The sequence below is a fragment of the Anopheles moucheti genome, chromosome X (assembly GCF_943734755.1).
Source record: "Anopheles moucheti chromosome X, idAnoMoucSN_F20_07, whole genome shotgun sequence".
In the NCBI taxonomy this organism is placed as follows: domain Eukaryota; kingdom Metazoa; phylum Arthropoda; class Insecta; order Diptera; family Culicidae; genus Anopheles; species Anopheles moucheti.
Window position 1 is genome coordinate 5,362,801 of NC_069142.1, and position 21,428 is coordinate 5,384,228.

At 44.8% G+C, this 21,428-nt stretch overlaps 1 protein-coding gene across 1 annotated transcript in view; it reads left to right on the forward strand.

The window, feature by feature from the left end:
• Window positions 1-21,428, forward strand: part of LOC128306940 (serine/threonine-protein kinase 32A) — a 49,585-nt gene that overhangs the window by 12,217 nt on the left and 15,940 nt on the right. The window contains exons 3-5 of the mRNA XM_053044620.1: window positions 13,314-13,479; window positions 14,672-14,742; window positions 14,893-14,981. Coding sequence (XP_052900580.1) covers window positions 13,314-13,479; window positions 14,672-14,742; window positions 14,893-14,981 — 326 coding nt within the window. The remainder of the gene's footprint in view (window positions 1-13,313; window positions 13,480-14,671; window positions 14,743-14,892; window positions 14,982-21,428) is intronic.

Consider the following 21,428-nt stretch of genomic DNA (forward strand, 5'->3'; position numbering starts at 1 on the left):
GTGGGAGTAAAGTTGGTCCCGTGTTCTTACTGCTATTTTTTCCCCGCAACGAAAACTTTGTTGATATTTAAACGGGCGTGGTGGTGAGTCAAATCGGTCTAAAACTTTCCTACCCAAAACAAGTCAATCGAATCGAACGAAGCGAGTTAGTGGCATGATTTACTGCCCAGTCAGCGTTCCCAACACACGGTACTTAGTTCGGGCGGTGTAATACATCACACCCGTGACAGCATCAGTGGCGCAAAGGCAAAGAAAAGCGTTTCCTTTTTATTTCCTCAATTTCCCCACACCGACGTCGTCAAGGCATGATAAAGAGAGCGAGAAGTAGAGTAATTGAGCAAAGATAAATGTTTTTCCTCCGTTTTAATAGGTTTCTTCCTTTTGGTTGGGAAATGTATCCACCTTCGTATCGAAACTGTTCCATTTATTGCGCTTGAACCCGTACCATTTCTAACCAGCTGGTGTCAATCAACATATCTATGATGCAATTTGCATTACGAAGCAGTTTGATTTCGAAATTCCAACGCTGGTGCATCGTTGCACACTGGGAGAAAGGAATGTATTTTGTTGAGATTGCAGTGCGCGTTGTATTGTTGCATTGCAGTCAATACTTACTGCTTCAACTGGTCTAAATATGAAACCTTCCAACCAATATCGAAGATAACTTGAAACATTGAAAAAAAAAGTAAAATAGTTGCTATTTTCATCAACAAAAAGTGATAGCGAATTAGAATATTTTATATAATCGTATCAAAATCTCGTAAAAATGCTTTAGTTTTCGTATATTAGTTCCATACTTAAAATAACTTAAAATACAATTTTTCTAAAAAAAGATGTACAATGTATAACAATTTTTGGTATAATGTTAGAAAACGCGATTGCATACTTGTAGGCGTATAACTTGTACTGGGGTTAATCCACTAGTTGAACAAATACAGTTCAGTTGAAACCGGCTGCCACAAAATTGTTCTTATTCTTTAGTAATTTTAACTTCTTTCTATCAACAGAATTTTAACCCTGTTATCCTTATGAGTTTATAAATTTTGTAGCTAAAATAATGTTCGAGTTAATTTAATGCTTAAAGAAGGACTTAAATACGCCTAAATGTATGCAATCAAGTGAGTGATTATCGGAAATTACATACTATACATATTACATGTTAAACAGTAATGTATTTTTTTATACAGTAAATAGTAGATATTAAAAAAAATGGAATTATAAAAAATCTAATCTACAAAAATTTAATAAAAACTAAATTGTTATCACTACATCCGTATAGGGTACGCCCAGTGTGCACGGCATCCATACAACCTTACGCTTCGTGAAGTCAATCGTCATATCCTTGCTGTCCAGCACTGGAAAAGCACTATCAAAATTCTAACAACTAAAGAAAACATACACACACACGCCAAGATCAATGATGCCGATTCAAGCACTTATGTGCTTGAGTTGATTTCGCTCCCAGAATCGTTTTCAGCATTGCCCAGTACACCGCTGTGCCGGATATGGAAGACCCTAGAGAAGCGCTTAACTGACCCCAAGCAGAGCTCTCGGTTTTGGTGCACTTCACAATTTTCACAACCTATTGCATTTGAGGTGCATTTATTTCCGAGGGGAAAAAATATTTTACACCCGAATAAAATCACACACAGACAATCACACATAAAGGCACTGTGGGCAATAAAAATAATCCCCACACCGGTACGAAAGGGCTCGTTTTTGCAAGATGTCATCCCTTTTTGGTGCTGTGTTTTTTTCTTCTCCCGCTATCGCTATCGCTATCAAACACAATCAAGCAAGCAAATATAGGTGTTGGTATTTTCTCACCTTCGACAACGCTATACACACCGCCACAAGAACAAATCGAACCCGGCGACAGTGATGATTGGATGGGATCTGCCAAAACATCGCCCCAAACCGAGAGCGGAGAGAGAGGAAGTAATTGGAATGAATCTGATTACTACAAATAACTATTTCATCTGAAATTCATTTCGCCTTCCCCCGGCAGCAACCGGTACACGCAGCCAAAAAAGGTCAACATTCGGTGTAGTGATGTACCGGAACGGTGCGACAACGGTGAGGGGGGGGGGGGGGAGTTGGAAATGGGGTTATGATGGTGGGGATGGTATCAGCTATGATTGTAATTTTCTGTTCGTCTTAAAGCGGCGCTACGGAAATGATTAGCTTTTTGGCATGACATTTGCGGGAGCGAGGAAGACGCTGCTTAAGCGCTACACGGCAGCACTGCTTTGTCCGCTGTGTTGCGCTTTGCATACGCGCAGGCGACGTGTAAGGCGCCGTCTTGCGGAGGAGGGGAGGGAGCCAAAAAGGAAAGCCACCGTAGGCAAAGCATAAGACAGATGGCGCGCATCGCTGCTGCCGGGATGGAATTTAATTAAACTTTGCTACATCTCGTCTCTTTTTGTCCCACCCCCATCCCTTCCGCGCCCGGCAATCCTTAGCCATTCCCCCCTTGTGTGCCTTCTAGCTCGTCGATCACTTTACCCGCGTACCACGATTGTCGCTATTTTTGCCCCACGTTCATGCGGGTTGCAGCAGTACGGGATAGAATTTCTCGTCATACCGCAACACCGTAGCCGTACCATTCTTTAATTTACCCCACTGTTGCCGGATGTGTGTCGGACGTACCCTGCGGCCTCGCTGCATTCCCGCCGCACAGACGCACTCTCGGCTGGCCTCGGCAAAGTTTAGCCAACCAACGCACCAACCTCGGGCACGCGAACGCCCCGACACATCGTCGTAAACTCTGCGCGATTATGCGCCCGACATCCTTTCGATCGATTTATCTGTAGCGCGAATAGGTTGTGTCACAGCACGAAAGGAAAAACCAACAGCAGCGTCAAATGCCACGAACGGTGACTTGTCTCGCCGGCTTCTTGCAAAGCGGCGCCCAACGAAGCATGTAGTTAGTGCATTTTAATCATGCTTGCTAACTGACCGACATTATGGCGGTATTCGGCGAATGCAGATGCGAACAAACACGCGAAGAATCTCAATAACCAACAATCGATATCGCAAATCATGGCACGAGCAGTTTTGCCATGCAGATTGCATCACTTTAGGCGTTTTACTGTGCCGTTTTTTCGTGCCTTGCAAACAGCGATGGGAACGATCGCCCAAAAGTATGCAAACCGCCCGTCGAAAGTGGCCCGTTTAAGAATTTGTTCTGCCCTGTAGAGCCCACAAGCGTTCAACGAGACCACCATATTCACCGCTGTGCACATCTTCTTTATCTGGCGCAAGGTTCTTACAGGTCCCAGCTTACATCACCTGTTCCAGTCTCATCACGGGGTGGACCTGTTATTTTTTTATTCCTCTTTTCGCTGTGCCCAAACATGCAAATCTTGTTTGCATTAGCATCACAATCGTTTCCCACGATGCACCTTCGCTTGGAAATCGATTGAAGGTGGGCTCACCCAAGGGATGGCACCGTTACACCGTGCGCCCGCTGCAAATGGGATGCATTTTCTCGGCACTGTTCCGTATGCTTTCCGCTGCTTTGCGCGATGAGTGCGGACCACCTTGACGTTAGACCAACACGCCTGATGCATTTGCAAAACTTCCGTCCCGGGCGAGCGTTCTAAAATATGCGAACGGACCAAATATTTGCTGGAGCGGTTGCATATCTAAGTGCGCGCCCGAAAGCTTGGCTGCACCCGAGGACAGTGGGCCGCATCCTGGTGCGCACGGTGAGTGGATGGACTTCCCCGGGGCGGAAATGTAACGATTTTGTGTGGTCGTTGATAATTTATGGGAATGCGTGTGTGTGTGTGTTCGCTCGCAAAAAGCGTGTGCACTGCAAACTAGGTCAGCACCGGAAGCTGTGGATTGGGAAGTCTTTCCGTACTTGCCCAACAGCTACCCCCCAGGTAACAAGCCTTGTTAACCAGGGCCCAAACAAGAACCGGCCTTAAAAGTATTTTACAATGCCTTAGTTCGGACCCTTTTTTTTCCCCCACACATTGCATAACGAAAGGCGCATTCGCTCGTTTTGCAAACAGTGCTCCGAACTGTGACAAAACTCCTAAAGTTATGCAAAGCGTGCACGAGTGCAAATCTTCTTACCGGTCAATGAATATTTATAAATTTATTTTTGTCAGTCGGACGAAACGATGGCTGGGCCGGCCTATGCTGCCTTGGCGATGATGACAAGAGTGTCGAGTCGGCAAAGTGGCCTCAGCGGCGGACTTGAAGCGGATAGCCGACTTTTAGGCGTAGCCGCCGTCCCTTTCACCATTAACCTGACACGGTGGTACAGCCAGAAAGGACGTTAGTGTTTCTTCGCTTTCCTCCCTCCCATTTTCAACTTTCCCCTCCTCGTCGCACCTTCCACGGAGAAGCTGCTAGAACGCAACTGGATTTGATCTTTTGAAATGGAAATTACCTACAACTTAAATTGAGAAGCATGCCTCTTCGCGTCAACTCTTCCGACCGGCACACATGTGTGGTCAATATCGTCCATTTGACTTTGCCCGCCCAGCCCGTACCGAAGTGGTTTTTTAGCCGGTGGCCTTGTTTGTCGGATGCATGGTGCAGCACGAGCCAACGGAAATGGGATTCTAATGTATGCCTTCGGAATGCTTCGGAAAGTGAGCAACGGTATGCAAAAAAGGGGTAAAATGTAACATTCTCTCGATAGTGGTTTCTCCTTTGGCCAATGGTCCCGAATACTCAGAGATGGTCCCGAGAGGTGGCGCATAAAGTCAAGGACTTTTAAAATATTGCTCTTGAGCGGTATTGCACCATGCAGTTTAAGGGGTTATTTTGAAGAGAAAATTAAGCTTCAACCTTTGCCTTTGGTGTCATATTTGCATTGAGTCAAGCACAGCATTGCACAACGCATAAATATTCATAGATCATTTAAAACTTCTCTTTAGACTGGGAGCTGCGTTTAATGATTCATTTCGAAGTAAATATGTTGCTTGGAAAAAGATAAAATCTTATCGATAACTCTTATTGATTCTCTCGTGTGAATGAGCCAGACAAGCTTACGTGTAGTGTTGGGAATTCCGTCACATCAGCCTGAGTCAGCTCCGGATCCGCCAGAGTCAACTCTGAAGTTTTACTGAGTTAAATTCTGAGTTAATTTTGGGGTATTACAGAGTCTAATCTGGATCTAATCTAACTACAAGTCAACTCCAGAATAATGCATAGTAAAATTCCGATTGAATTCCATAGTAAACCATAGTCGAATCTGAAGTTAGCTACGGAGTTAAAAGGAGTTAAATTCGGAGTCACTTCGGAATAACCCAGAGTCAAATCCGGAATCAGGTCCAGAGTTATTCAGAGTCAAAACCGGAGTTGAATCTGCAATAAACCTGAGTTAATTCCGGATTCAACTCCAGCGTAATCCAGAGTCATATCCGGAGTCAACTCCGCTGCATTCCGGAGTTAAATCCGATTCTAATCACTACGATTACTCCGGAAATGAAGTCGTCACCGGTTTTTTTCTCGATGTTTCAGCTTCGCTGACGGAAACGATTTATGAATCCGCTCCGGATCCTTCAATCGCTACTTACAAAGCAGCAAAGATCAAACATTTGCGACTTAGTGACCCAATGCCAGACCCGTTAAACATGGCACTTTCCCGGAGACTGCCAAATGAAGGAAACATTCTGCACCATCAATTCAATTAACAACTTCACAGTACTGCGGCGCGCAATAAAGTAATCAACACCGGCAGTGCCCGTGTTTCCGGTTGTAGCTTTGGCACGCGTGAACCGTACCAGACAGTGGCAATCGTTCAATTTCAGCGCCGAGCAATAAAGCAGCAGGGTAAGATGCGCCTGGCATAATGGCCGGCCACACGGCACTGGCCGGGCAGTGAAGTGAAGCAATGAATCGTAATTACTGTCCCGCGCGAAATGATGCGAAGTTTGTCGGCGAAAGGGACGGTTGTAAATGTGGGTGTGTGGAACTGGGCGAGAACATAATGCTCCCCTGCGCAGTTAAATACGGCTGCCGGAAAGAATGTTCCATCGGTACCATCCCGGTGCCCTATTTACCAACTCCACGCCCAAACTTTCCAGCACTATGATTTTTACGAGCACCGGAACCGAACTGATCTCTGGTGCTGGGGCGTACAATTGTCCTTGGTTTCACTGTGCTATGCTAATTTCCGGTGCTTCTATTTCAAAATGGAACCTCGATGGATTGCGTGGACCAGCAACCGGAAGCACCAGCACAGAACATGGGAAGGGGGGAAAAGAAACACTCCGGCGCTATCTCGCCGCTTCTGGGCGCAGGTTGGGATGGGGCGATAAAAAAAAAAGGAAATGGAAGTGGGTGTGTGGGAAGCGTATTGCACTAAGCACATCCTCAATCATCAGTACAGTGTTGCCCGGTTAAACGGCGCACCACGCCAAATAATAATAATAATAAAAAAAAACGAAGCGTGTGGTGGAATTTAATTTTATTTGCGTATTTACGTTATTTGCATAGCCGTCTTGCAGGCGCTTACAGCGAGCAGAACCGTGTCTGACGTTGATTTTGAAGCGAATTTGATCTCCTTTCTTCGGCACACGCACAGCGGCGCGCAGGAGACCGTCCTTTTCGTGTCTATGTATTTTTAGCCCGTTCTCGACACAGAACACACCGAGCTGTTCTAAAGCGAACGTTAAAAAAAAGAGGACTTTAAGAGATTTGTCGAGAGCGAAGGGAAGGTGGAAGGACAGGGGAGGAAAAAGAAATTCCCCCACAAAACCAGGCTGTTCGTCGCAAAAATTCGTGCCAGCTGGCAAATTCAATATCCATCTTCATCTGGATGTGCAGCAGTCGTCGCTAGGTGCTCCCCGCATCGTCCCCCGAGAGACCGAGAGAAGTGGCCAATTTTGAGCACACTGCTCTGGGGCCTATCTGTGTGTGTGTGTATGATGGTTTGAATCTCCAGCACATTAGCACCGGCACCACACCACATGCTGGGTGCAATATTGCTGCCCCACTTATGCGCGTACCGTCTGGTTAGCCAACGCCTGGAGCAGTTGGAGAAGAAGAAAAACTTTCACCCTCCTTCCCCACAGTCAGGGCGGCTAAACAAACGAACCAACTGCAACCGGAATACAATGGCGGGTGTCATCTTGTACCAGCCGTGGCCGGACTTTTGGGCAATTTTTTCCCTACCCTCCCTCCCTGCCAAACAAAACTAACCATGAACACAACGAATTGGTGCTTCAACAAGGTAGGAACATCGTCCCACCTCTCCGCGCTTTACCAAACTCATACCAAGAGAAGAAGATAATGACACAAGAAGGGGGGTGGGAGGGCGAGGAACAACCAAAGGGGATGAAAACTCTCACTGATCTTTCCTTTGGGCGCACAACATCCGGTTGTTTGCTTTTATTTTGTCATAAACTTCAGAACCGTGCAGTGGGATGGGGTGTGAGGGGTGAAAGGGGGAAACAGGGGGAAGGGGGAGATAAAATAAAAACGGCGATGAGGAGGAAAACAAGAGTTGCTACGCTACGCCACGCTTTGTAGCAGCGCTACACGGCCAAACATCGTGGCCCGTATTGCCTAGCCGTAATGCCACGCGTGATGTATAACTTTAGGCGTCACATTCTCCTTCCGCTGGCCTGGGGTATTGACACAAAACAGGAACCAAAGCAGCGATGCAGCGGTGGCGGCGCGAGCGAGCGCGCGCGCGTGTGTGTGTGTTTTTTTACGCGTTTATATGTGTGTGTTCGCTTTGCCAGCGGGATAGCAAATTTTCGCTCTCGCTTCTAGAGATTGATGAAGAAATTCTTCCGGCCCTTGCGGACAACACTGGCGTGTGTCGTTGCTAGCATTCCAGCTGAGCCTTGAAGCCTTAGCCACCCATCGTTCCCGGGTTCAGCGTACTGCCGAAAGGGCCTCGCTTTCGGCGCTTTGAGCGATATTGAATTTGAGCGTCGCACGCAGCAAAGGGTGGACACGGTGGATTGGGAATTGTTTGGGCGGTAACTTCCCGCGGGGTTTGAAAAGTTCTCCTCCCGGGCGGTACCTCTTTCGCCATCTTGGAACGTTTTTTCTTATTTTCTTTTTTATTTTCCACTTTCCACTAGTGGCACCACTGTACGGAGTCATGGAAAGATCCTTTCTCCGTTCCCCCCCTTGCCCGCCTGCTTCACTCTTCCTGCCTACCAACACACTGACAAAAGGCAGTGTGTATGGTTGAGCTCGGCCCGTTTTGGACACATCCAATCACGTATCCAATTGGTGAACGTTTTGCGAGCTATATTCGGGGCCTCCGTTTTACTGCCTGCGTTTCTACTTTTTTTTACGAACTTTGTTTGCTGTTGTTTTGCCTTCTGCGTGTTGTTTCCTAGCGGACCTGCTATGTGAAGATTGTCCGTACCGAGAGAACGATTACGCCTGGTAGTTTTTTTTCCCCTACCTCCTCATACTGGTTCCTGTTTTTTTTGCATTTCTTTTACACACTCACACCCATAGTTGGCACTTGCAACGAGCTCTGTGTAATGGTGTTTGACACATGCTTCCAGCAAAAGGTGTCCGTAATGCTGCTAGACGACACTTTTTATTGTGACAGGCTGGAAACAGTGGCAAATTTGGAGCACACACACATACACAGCAAAACAAAAACCAAACTAAAAAACTTGCTCCCGGTGGGAACTCTCTTCAAGCCACTGGCTGTTTGCATGACAATTACCGAGAGTCTCGGCTTATCCGGAATTTTTCTTTCATACTTTCCTTTTTTTTTAGTTTTTTGGTGCGATCGAATCACCAAAAATGTCTACATCTTGCCCTTTTCGGTATGCTGTCACTGACAGCTACCCAGTGAACATCTTCCGTTCTCGGTTGGGAATGGTTCCACTTGGCACAGGCCACAACGAAGGACATATAAGGTCGAGTTCTTCCCGCTAGACTTAACATTCGAGAACCATCTAAGAAGTTGATAAGGTAGCACTCACTCGTTGTACCAAGCAGATTTTTCTCAAACCAATCCAACCCCGCCCTCCAATCAACATGGCAGCGAATCGATTTCTTCGTCTCAAACCAGCACCAGTAAGTGTTGATCATCCCGGACACACATTTTGCAGCTCCGACTGAAGCGCAACCTATCTCATGAATGTTTACCCATCGAAGCGTGCTAGCGTGGGACGAGTTACAGCACGAACACAATCGATTTCATCATTTTTTTTGTTGCTTTCGTCGTAGAACAATCTCTCAAATGCACACATATCTCCATTTCTGTGCGATTTGCATTCGCGCCGCCTAAATGTATGCAATTCGCTCGTACGGAATATCTTTCATCCACTATTTTACCAATGCACGATAGACATTCAACCGGATTGGTGGTGGAGTAAAAAGTCTAGAAAAAGTTTTCTGCTTCAAACGCCTCAATGTATGCAATCAATATTCTTTTCCATCCCTTTTAATCACGATGTGGATACATCTATGCATTCAAATTGCATACTACTAGGCGCGCTCATTTATGAATTCCATCTTTGCAGGAAGTTTCGTACTTATTCGGCTAAAAGTAATGCGAGCCTACGGTAAACAAACCTCATCTGATTCTGTGTGACGTGCCAGGGAACAATATTGTCCTGGAAACGTCACTTCCAGTTAGAATGTTCCCCGCAAAGTAACCGGAAGCAGTGCCTTCCTAAAGTGTTTACACAAGCGTACACTCACGCTCGTGCTGCCCGTTCGCCCGTCAGATGCAGCCAACTTTAAGCAACGTGACGACAAAGACGTTGCGTCAAGGACGTCCTGCCAGCGTCAGACCCCTGGTAGTCTCCACTGTAAACAAGGCGCTCGCACATTCCACATTTTCACCAACCACCGCCTGCTGCTGAACTGCATCGGCAAAAAGGTGCTCCCCGGCTGCCTGCAAACCGAGGGACACTCGTAATGAAATTAGGCGAAACTAAAGTGCTAAAGGATGGCGTGCAATTTACGTACACCGTTTTCGGTGTGTTCACACTCACGTCAGCAGGGCGCGCGTGTGACGCCCTCGCAGCTGGGACCTGTCTGGGGTTTGGGTAGGAGAGCCGTGCTGCACCACAGCTTGACGGTTTTCCGTTCCGAGCTTGCGGTCCTGGATGCGATCCCATCAGCAGTGCTGTTTGGGTGTAGAAGGTGGGTGGGAAAGATGCCAAACCGATGTCCTCCGGTGTTTAGCCTCCAGTTGTAACCTATCAGACACATCAAGACCCCGTTTCCAGGTCATACCAAGCAGGGACAGGTGCAAACTGGTCGAAAATGTTTACCCAGCCAAAGGTGCGTATTATTAGTTGGAAACTTTCCGTCCCGAGTGCGACGACACTGTCACACCGTGCCAGTTGCTCCGAACCGCTCCGAACGGGAAGATGAAGTTTGCTCAAGTCTAATTGAATTCGCTCATGATTGTTCACCATTGTGGGCTTGATTGAGGCGCGATACGATGCTAAATGCTTCCGTACCGCATTGCTGCGGTACGGTGCGGTCGAAACGTTTTGCAGAGTAACTTTCTGTTGCGATTTGTCTCCCGGTTTGCCTTCCCGTGGCAGTAACACTGGCCCGGTAAGTTGTTGTTATGGCAAGGCGAGTGCATCTCATCATGGGGAGTTGCTGCTGTGGTAGTGCAGTACTTAGGGCTTGTTTTGGGGTAAAGAAAATCACAGAACATGTATCCACATTTCGTTACGTGTGTGGCATATTTTAATCGTTTGTCTAAGAGCACCGCCTCAATGTATGCAATCCGCTTGGCAAAGCAGCCTGAAGGTATACAATTCGCACATCGTGCCATGCTTCTTAGCGATTTTTTTTACACACAATTCTATGAGTCGGCTCAATAACACACTGTCTTTGTTTACCTTTAATACAATCGCAGAATAACGAGAAATTTGCGAAGGAAAAGTCGCATGTATGCCAGCCAGATGTGGATTGTAATTCCAACAACAACTCCCTCAACAACTTCAATGCATAGTTAAGTGCAATCGGTTGACTTTTTCACTATTCGTCATCTGGCAGGCCACGCTCGTTTGCAAAAGTTTCACCAAGCGTTACCATTCCAACGAAAATGTACCTGGTACAAGTGTCTATCAACACTTTGCACCTCGTCCCGAGTAACACCACCAGCGCCATGTTTTTTTTTATTATTATTATTTTCCATTTTTTTCCATCCGCCAAAGTCACGCTCCAGGTTTGCCGCGTGACTTTTTTTTCTCTTCCCCCCCACTACCTCCCCTTTCAATACACCATCATCCCCCCTCGTCGGCATTACCTCCACCCTTAACCGTGCGCGAAATGGTCGCCGAGCGAAAGCCGCTAAGCGTGAGAAAACACGGAAAAGTGCTTAGGTGCATCAGCTTGGCGTTTTTCAATGCCGGATGGCATAAGAAGAAAAACATTCTACCGCGCTGCGTGTTTGTGTTGCCTGATGTGTGCATGTGTTTTCTGTTGCGCATTCAAACGCTCGTTCGCTCTGTGCACGATTATTTACATACTCTATCTCTCTCTCTCTCGCTCTCTTTCTCTTTCTCTATTAAATTATTTTTCGTTTTTTTCGTACATTACCGCACACTAGATCACTTCATCCGAGCCTCATTTTCCACCTGGCCCCCCACCATACGCTGCACATTTCCACAAGGCCATTTGTTTGCTTTCTTGCACAGAATCGCCCTCTGGTGGCGCTGAGCGCAAGTAAAAATGCACTTCCACGATCAACCGCGTGGTAGATAAAGTTTGCCAGCTGTCAACGGTTTTCCCCTTTTGCCAGCGGTCTATCAATGATTATTCAATCGGAAAGGATTTATTGAATGTCAAGCAACCGCACCAAGTGTTCGGGCCCGACTCCGCTCTCTTTGTTTGGGCCGTTTTTTTTTTCGGCTGTTTTGTGTCTGTCTTTTGGGGGCTTTGCCTCCATCTGTACCGTACATATCCATCTGCAAACACTTGACAGGCCGGCTATTTACATAACCTACCATCCGAAATTCGCCAATACCGTGTCACTTGAACCGTGCAGGATTGACGTCAAACCAGGGTGACTTTTCCCGCTGCTTGACAAACAGCCGCGAATGGTGCGAATGTTAATGTGCTGCTTATTTATGTTAGCTGCTGGTGGCGTGCGTGTGCTACGTCGGCTTTTGTTAGCACGGCCCCAAATACATCCGCTCGGGGTTTTTTTTTCATTGATGTAGAATCTACTCTCCACATGGAGACTTGTTCTATAAATTGCCTTGGTTCCAATCTGATTTACAGTGGCTCTATATTCTCCAATACAAAAAAAAGCGTACTAAGATATGTCTTTTTGCTACTGGGGTGTGACAGACATCAATTTGGCAACTGAAGTTCCTTCAGAACTTCTCAAAAGATTTTGACATATTGACCTGACCTGCATTCTTTTTCCAACCATAGGACTCAGCTCTCAACTGACCTCACAAGGTCCTTCCCTAATAGAGCTAAAGACCTGTAACGTCGTTGACGTGTATCAACAGCTGGAACGACTTTTAAAAGAACACATCTTTAAATCTCCAATTAAGTTTCAAATCCCAACAAAAAACCTTGAGGAAATCAAATATCTCTCAACAGTTTCGCCCTCTCGTATCTCACTTCTCACAAGGAAATTTAACTTCAGCAATACAAATTCTACCTAGTTCTGGAAGGGGACATTAACAACAATACTTCCAATTTCAACCTGAATGAAGTTATTTCCTAATCCCAACTCTTAAGTATATTGAATGTCTTTCTTCAGGCGATGGTAGACTCATTACTAGACGACATGCAAAAACTCTTTTTGATACTGTTGATAATCAACGTACTTCAGAGACTTCAACTCTCAAGTTGTCTTAAGCAGTTGAGGCAATTAACTCTTCATCTTAAGGAACATCAGAATCTTCTTTAACGGGTTGCTGAAGGATGGGTATAGGATCCAACAAATTCCGATAGGACCAGAGATGTAATGAGGTCTCGAGAGATTAAAATTCAATTTAACAAGCTTCTTGCTACTCTTGGATGGCATAATTTCAAAAGGAACTCGTTGGGCTATAGAGTTAGACACTAACTGTACAGAAGTTTTACTTTGTCGTCACCTTCAAAATTGGAACAAAGTTGCAATTCACGTTCCAGAATACACTTCCGCTAGTCTGCTCCTCCGGATACACGCATTTACGAGACGGTTCCGCAATCTTCTCGACTAAAACCTGAACTTTTCTATCAAAGAACCTCTACAATATCCTATTATACCGACACAAACCGACCATCATCACCTTCCGCTCCACGCGCGCCACACGGTGTGTTGCACTAATGATTTATTCATCCAAAAACCTGGAAACATTTCTCATGCTGCCCTTTCCTTATCGCTCTCATTGCAGGTGTGCATCGTGCAGAAGAAAGACAGCGGCAACCTGTTCGCGATGAAGTACGTCAGCCGTAACGTGTGCATCGGCCGTGGCGCGCTCGGTGGCGTCCTGAAGGAGGTGGAACTGCTCGCCTCCCTCGAGCATCCCTTTCTCGTGAACCTTTGGTTCTCGTTCCAAGGTAACAAAGCCCAAACCGGCCACGAGACGATTACGCTCACGTGTCGTCACAACCCGGTGTGCGTTTCATAACCTGTGCAACCGTGTACACGCCTCCACCATCCGTAATCCACTGTAAGCGGGAAGAGCGGGATTAACGAAGCGCCCGCGAGTTGCCCCATGCGTGTTTAATAGTTGCAGCTTATTTAACTCTCGCACCCTTCACCACCACTCCGTTGCCCTGTGTGGGAGCACTTAGCCCATCTTCGTTCGCCCGAGGACACACAACCCGGAAGCCAGGTTGCCTGTCACGCAACAGTTTAATGTTTCTTTTATTATTTTGCGTTTTTGTTTCTGGTTTGCTTATCCTGGCCACCGGCTTCTATCAGATACGGTGAATACCGCCTGCAGCTGACAGCCGTGTATGGGTTTAAATTTTATTTACCACTACGTAAACAGTGAAGGAACCATTTTAAAGGCTTCTCGTTGCTTTCCGTCCCTGCCCTGCGGCACTGTTCGATAAACCTTCCCGGAAACGAAAAAATTCATTGAATCCATTGGATGCATCACGGACACTGTTAAACGGTTTCCATTGCCCGGCAACATTACGCTCATGTAGTAGTTTGGTTTAGTTTCTGCCACGAAATTCGCGCAGCATTGTGCAACGAAGTGTTGCATTTGTTTTAGTCGCACTGTGCTACAATTTTCTGTTTTATTTCTCTTTTTGGCTGTAAATAAACCGCACCACCGCTAAGTCCGCATCCGTTTTGTGTGGAAAACATTCTAAATGCTGTACATTTTTATCGTTCACGGTTGAGACTAAATCCAATGGGAAACTATTTTTCACAACAAACCATAACTAAAGCATCCCTGAACGCTGCTAGCATTTGCTCCGTGGTTTTTTTTGTTTGTTTGTTTGTATCTCAAAATATTTTACCTTTTTTTTTTCGTCGCGACACGATTCCTTGCGATGAATCACCGTTGCTGTATGTCCTGCAGCGCGACTACGATTATCAGTCGAGGATTTTTGTTTCATTCGGGCTGTGTTCGCTCCTTCGCTTAACTAATAAATCGCTTCCCGCTTTATACCGGGCGTACGACCGGCAGTGGAAGCAGCGAGCAGAATTGAAACGTTGAAATACATTCACTAACACTAGCACTACCGTATCCCTTCCTTCTTACGCCATCCATCGCCAACCCCCTTTCGTCAACAGATGAGGAGGATTTGTTCATGGTTTGTGATTTGTTGGCCGGTGGCGACTTACGGTATCATTTGCAGCACCAGGTAAGGAACGAAAGCAGCGTAAAAATTACATTTCATTTGCCTGACCAGCACTGTTGCTTGGTTTGGTATTCATTTCCGTCCCGTCCTTTTTTTTTTTTTGTTAATTTTCTTTTGCATCCCTGCGGTGTTGTTTTTTTTTTCGTTTTTCAGGTGGAATTTTCGGAGGCCGGTGTGGGTCTGCTGGTTTGTGAGCTTGGTTCCGCGCTGGATTACCTACAGAAGCAGCGCGTCGTGCACAGGTAAGCTGTTCCCCTTAATACATCCCTTAAACGCTGCCAAACGTGGGAAAGGATTTTCATTTCACCCTGTTTTTCACTCCATCTCCATTACCCTCTCCCAAAGAGAGAAGAGAACAAAAAACCACATTCTGTCCAGCAGCATTCTAACAGAGCAATCTTGACCAGATTTGAAATTTAATTAGTTTTCCGCGGGATTTTTCCTTTTTTTTGTTGCTTGTGATGCTTGTTCAACTCGTCCTCCAAGTTTTCAGCAGTATCATCACTAAAACATGCAAAACGGTTGTAACAAATACATGAAATGTATCTGTTCGCAGTGGCCCGATTTATAGTTCGAATGAGTATCGTTTACTGGGTACTACCACAAATAAATTCAAGCAATGAACAATCTTTGCTATGGTTTGGGCACATACGATACTCCAACGATGGAATTTATTAATTTATATTTAATTAATTTAAAATATTATGTTTTTTTTCATTTATTTATCTATTTACTTCTTTATTGACCTTTTTAGTCATGTAGTTATTTACTTACTCATTCATTTATTTATTTGTTTATTAATTTATTTAAAGTACATTTGAATAGTTTCGAAAACATTTCATAACTATATCAGCGATATCATTTTACCATCAACTGTAGATACTGCTCATTTTGCAGCATACTTTATTAAGCTTTCTAAAATAATTTGATTTTTAATTTAACATTTTACACATGTTTTCTTTTTGTTAGTCAGTTTGACTATATCGTCCCCTTTATTAACTCTTTTATAATTTTTCCTATGTAATTTATGATTTCGGTATGTTAACAGGTTTATATGTTCGTCGAGTTAACGCATTTCTCTTTAGTTTTTTCTTTACTTTTTAGTTCTTTCTCTTTACCAATTCATTTTGTACTAATTATTTATATTTTTCATTTTTGAATGATTTGTTTTTCTTTATTTTTGTAGTACTATTAGTCACTTATATAGTATATTTTCTGAATTACGGTTTCAGTGTACGAATTTTTATGTTTTTAACATACTTCTTCTTTGTACTTAAATGATCCGCCTGTGCTGCTTTTAATTACACGTGCCTGGTTCCATTGCTTTGCCGATTTTTGTAATCTACACTTGGTGCTTTCTAATGGCTTTTAAAGTCATTATCCAATTCCATATCGGTAAAAAACAAGTAAATAAGAAAGCAAATTGTCGCACAAACCCTGCATCAAGGTGCAGCTAATGAATCTTCAGGGGATTTCTTTTGTATTTTTTCCCCTCTATTCTTAATCGTCCCAAAGGAAGTTGCTGGGGTTTGGCTGAACATTTCTCAGAATAGTTTACTTGGGCGTCTTTGCTTGGTGAATAGCGCACGGTTACGGCATACAACCACCAACGAAAATGAATGGCACATCCAGCAGCTAGCTGGAAGTGTTTTTGTAAGAAAATGGCGACTAAAAACGGCTATTGCTTTCGCGTGTAACTCGAACCATAGGAACGGCAAAGTTTGGCGAGTGTGAACATGTTGGCGCTGCATGTGACACATCCTTTTTGCGGTTTTGTGCAAACACCCACTTAAGAACGCACACATACAACAACAGAAAAAAAACACCCCACCGCAGACGCTGGTGGCGGGGGGATGGAGCTGTCGCGCCGTGTAAATCATCCGCCCAGTGGGAAGTGAAGCAATTTTGCTCGCCTAAAGCTTTCGCAAACCATTTTAGATCTCAAACATGTCAACTTATACCATAGCACCGACAAACACGCGCACACTTCCACGAACGATTTCTTCCCATTTCTTCTTGACGCACAACCCGTGCGCCATGGTTCGTAATCCTTTCCGTGGTGTGCATTGCCTAATGTTGACATATTACATTTTTCATTACAAATTGAATCATACTCACTGCCGCTTTGCTTGCGTTTTTTTTTCCTTTTTCTGTCCTTTCCCTTACCATCCTCTCTCATTCACCTGAAAAAGAGAAAAGGGCGCAAACAAAAGAGGTAGCCTGGGCACATTGCGGAAAAGAAAGGCACTAGCCACTCGGAAAACAAAATCCCGGGCAGACAAAAAAAACATCGGATAATCGACGAAAAGCATAAATGAAATCCTTCGCTTCCGTCGGTATATTTACCAGGCCTTTATGAATATTTCATTTGGCACGTATTATTCACCTACTACCAAACATACAACCCCCCACTCCCCTTTTCTTTCATACCCCTTTTGTGCTCAGCAGCGTTATTTTCGGCCAGTCACCAAAAACGCACGTCGCGCCACATATGGAAAATAAACACTCACACACGAACAAAAAAATGAATATCATTTGTGTCACATTCGGCTACGGTTTTCGAGTACGTTGGCAGCGCACGCTTGGACAATCCACACATACGTACATGTGGTATGTGTTGGTAGTCCTTTTTTTCCCCCTGACTGCCAAATAGCTATGAGGTTGAGTGATTTGAAGTGAGGTTCATTTCGTCTTTTTCTGCTTCCCCCCAATATGCACACACGTACACATTTGCACATCTTAAAAGTTTTTACAATTCCTTTGTTCAAAACAAGCATAACGAAGCGGTTTCGTGTGAAACACCGGGCGTCTCCATCGGATCAATCGTTCTTTTTTTTAAAAAAAAAAAAGCTAAAAAGCTAAAATGGTCGTTTTATTGTAATCGTATATCACATACCGTACGAAACTCGACGTTCAGAATATTAAAATACGCTACGTTCGATTTGTTAAAGGACATGATTGAAAACAAAGGACGTACCGCCATTATGATGCGATTAGAGGCTAAAGTCCTTAAAATGAACGATGTTGTGCATCGTGCCCAGCACACACCATCCACTGTTTCCTGATCTCTTCCACGTCGTCACAGTAACCATTTCCTTTCGCTTCTTCACCCTTTACGTAATTACGCCATTTTAACAAGCACTCGTAATCAATTGCATATTTCCGGTCGGCTAGAGATTGATACGAGTGCCGATCGGTGTGTACACATGCCGAGTAACGTTCACACTTTATTCCTCCTTGTGTCCCATCACGTTTTTTTTTGCGACCCCAGCCATTCCAGCCGTGTGGCTTTTGAAAGCATCAAGATGGAGATGCCACACGAGCCGAAATAGAGCCCTTTGAGTAATCGTATTGTCGATTGCTCATAACTGTGGTATTACGTGTGCTCACCAAGGTAACCGGGTTTTGCGGGACGGGGCGAAGAAGGACGCCACTTTGCAACTTCACCGCAAAACCCACAAAACCCTCAAACGTTCGCACGGTCTGGTTCTAGGACACTCGCAGCAGGGAAGCCTCTAGTGCCAAGTCGAGTGGGCTTAATCCTATTGCTGTGTGTATGTGTGTGTGTGTGTGTGTGTGTGTGTGTGTGTGTGTGTGTATGGGTACGTTTCCTCTGGCAAGGCTTTACCTGATTGTGCCCCGAGCTCCGTAGCACAATGGCTCCACCCAACCCAATCGATTTGTAACGGAGTGGAGAGAGGTCACATTTCGGTGTGTGTGTGTTTTTTTTTTGTTTGGTTATTTTGTCGCCCGCATGTCCTTCAACTTCAACCCCCTTTTTCAGGACTAACCCTTCGATTTTGCAACGCCAAAGGGGTTGAGAAATTGGTCCAACACATGCTGTTGTCATGTCGGTCACATTTCACGCGCCCGCGCCACGTTTGCTCATCTTACGCTTCCCACCCCTCCCCCCTCCTTCCTCCCCAAAAACCATCTCGACCATATCTGCCATCTTGGCTTCCGCAGAAACCTCCCCGCTCTGTTCGCAAAATGGGGATTTGTTCGCGTGTGCGTGTGTGAACGGGTGAAGGGCAACAAATCTTCGCCAAAGCCAGCACCATTAACGATGCCTTCAAGCAAATCCATGATCCTCTACCACAAACCCCCCGCGAACACACCCCCCGGTGGGTGGCAGGGGGTGTAGCTTCCCTTTGTGTCGATATATCCATCACAAATCCATCCCGCTCGGGGGACTTCCGGGCGGCATAATAGCATCAGCAGGACGACCGGAAGAAACACTACACAATATGTGTACGCAACTCACCGTAATTGATTCCACGCCTCCTCCCCTGTCCCCCCCCTCCCCCTCTTCTCTTCCCCACCCTTCCTTTCCCACCCCGCTTGCGATGTTAGGTAAGTGAGGTTCCGTTTCCTTTTTGTGATGTTTTAATGAATATCATTCGTCAGGATCACCTACAGCTACCACCTTGGGTTTATATTAAGGATGTACTTCTATAAATATACGCGCGCGTGTGTTCGTTTTTTTTTTTTTTGTGGTACCAATACCAGCACACATGCGTGCTCGGGAAGACACACTTCTTCGTCGACGACACACAAATTATGCCATAAATAGTGTCACGTCACCGTGACCGGTTTGCACGCCACACTAGCGTTTACCACTGGCACCGTTCCATCGCCGGCATCGCCCTCTCCGGCTCCTGTGACTGACAGCGACCGAACTCTTCAATGACGCTGTCAAATGATTTGCTTGCGGGTTGACTGTTTTTCCCTCTGTCGGCCCGGTACCCGGTAACGGAAATGGAAAAAAAGGAGTTCCTCGATACTCACGATAAGCCACTGCCGCATCAACGCTGTACCGGAACGGTGATAGACGTTGACGTTGCTTATCGGATCGTTTGTTTGATTGTTGGCGCCATAAAAATACGTGCCTAAACCATTCGGACCAAACAGTTTATTACAACGAAGGTATGGTGCCGTCTGCTTTTATTGGCATTTAAAGATGCTTCTTTCGTATGCAAACTTCTGGGGGGGGGAAAAGCATGAAATCTGGTACAATACCCTTTTATGACAGTATTACTCGAGGATGATTCAAATACAAAAAAAAGGAATTAGAGCTAAAGCAGAAGAAAAATAATTTATTCCATTATTTCATATCTAGTTAATGCTTTCAATTGCGGCGAGATGCAAAAATAAGTATAAAATAACTAAAACACTATACAATCCGGTTTATAAATGGGAAGAATACTAAGCGGAAATATGAAAATTTGAATTATTAGTACGTATCATAAATGCATGATGGTTTTGTAAATATATGAAATATTTTTGCATCATATAATTTAAATACCTTCTTGAACTGTCATACTCCTGTACATTTTTCAGACACTGTATCATTGATTTTTCGACAGGTTTTGCGAGATAGTTCTTGGGCACGAAAATAATTGCTATCAAGAAAATAGTTGAAAAACATAATAATTTACACATATTGCAATAAAACAATTAGGTAAATTAGGTTAATAATTAACAATAAATTATTAGGTAACAAAACTATATAAAAAATCATGAAAACGGTTTTATCATAAAACCGTGGAAGGGTTTTGCTTACAACTATTTGACAATTTCTTTATCCTCAATAAAAAAGCAAATGACCCTAAAGTTATGTTACACACTGTATTAAACTGTCGTACCAAAGCTAAGCTTGATTTAGTTGTTTAATATTGAGTTTTTTTAATAAATTAGAGTTTCATTAGAGTATTATATAATAAAGCCTTTTATATATATACGTAAAATTGCCTCAAATTTGTTGGTTTTATATGTACAGTTCGCTTCAGGTAAATAACAGGAAGTCTGATATTAATTCCAAGCACTGTAAGACCCATGGAAATGTTCTGTAAGTCATCCGAGTTGCTTTTGAACTCGACAAAATAAACATTCCTCATTTCTTCTATATAACGTCGGTTAGACTTACCTTAAAGTTGATCCGTATTATTGATTCAGAATGGCATCTAATCTGCACAACGCAACTTATTTCCTACAACTGCAAAGGATGAAAGCTTTCTGCTTTATTTGCGCGCTAAAACATTTGCATCCTACACACCACGGTACGGTTCGCTTCCCTTTACATGGGTGAAATAATTTGTTTCTGCTTCAAATTTTTCACACCGTTCGATCCTTGCCCAAAAATTGTGATGCCCCGCTGCATAGCAAATAGCACCCATCCAAGCACCTTTCCACCCTTTAAACCCTGGTACAAACCATTGCCAAAAGCTTGATTCGATTGTTTGTCTCCATCGTTGGCGAATTTCGTACCACTTCATCAATCACCACGCCAGAAAACGGCCCTCCGTGGCCGTTCACAGCACGGTGCATGATTGAATTTCAACCACCTCAATGGGGGGTGTTTCATCCCCGCGGAAGGGGTGCGTTGATTCGATTTCAGCGATTCAGCAAAACTGGCGAAGCATTCCGCGAGCAGCTTCCCCAAAACGGGTGGCAAACGCGTTCGCACCACCATCGCGCAACTTCCTGGGAACTGCACCGGGTGTTTTGGGTACCACATACGCCACAGGTACCGATGGCGAACCACCCCCCCTCCAGCGCTGATCTATTTTGATTGGAAGAAAACAATCGACGGCAGCGTTACATTTTTTGGTGTTGTTTGTTATCCTGTTTGCCTCCATAAAAACTTCGTCTTGTTTGGTTCGTTTTTTGATTTTGTTTTTGTTGTTGAG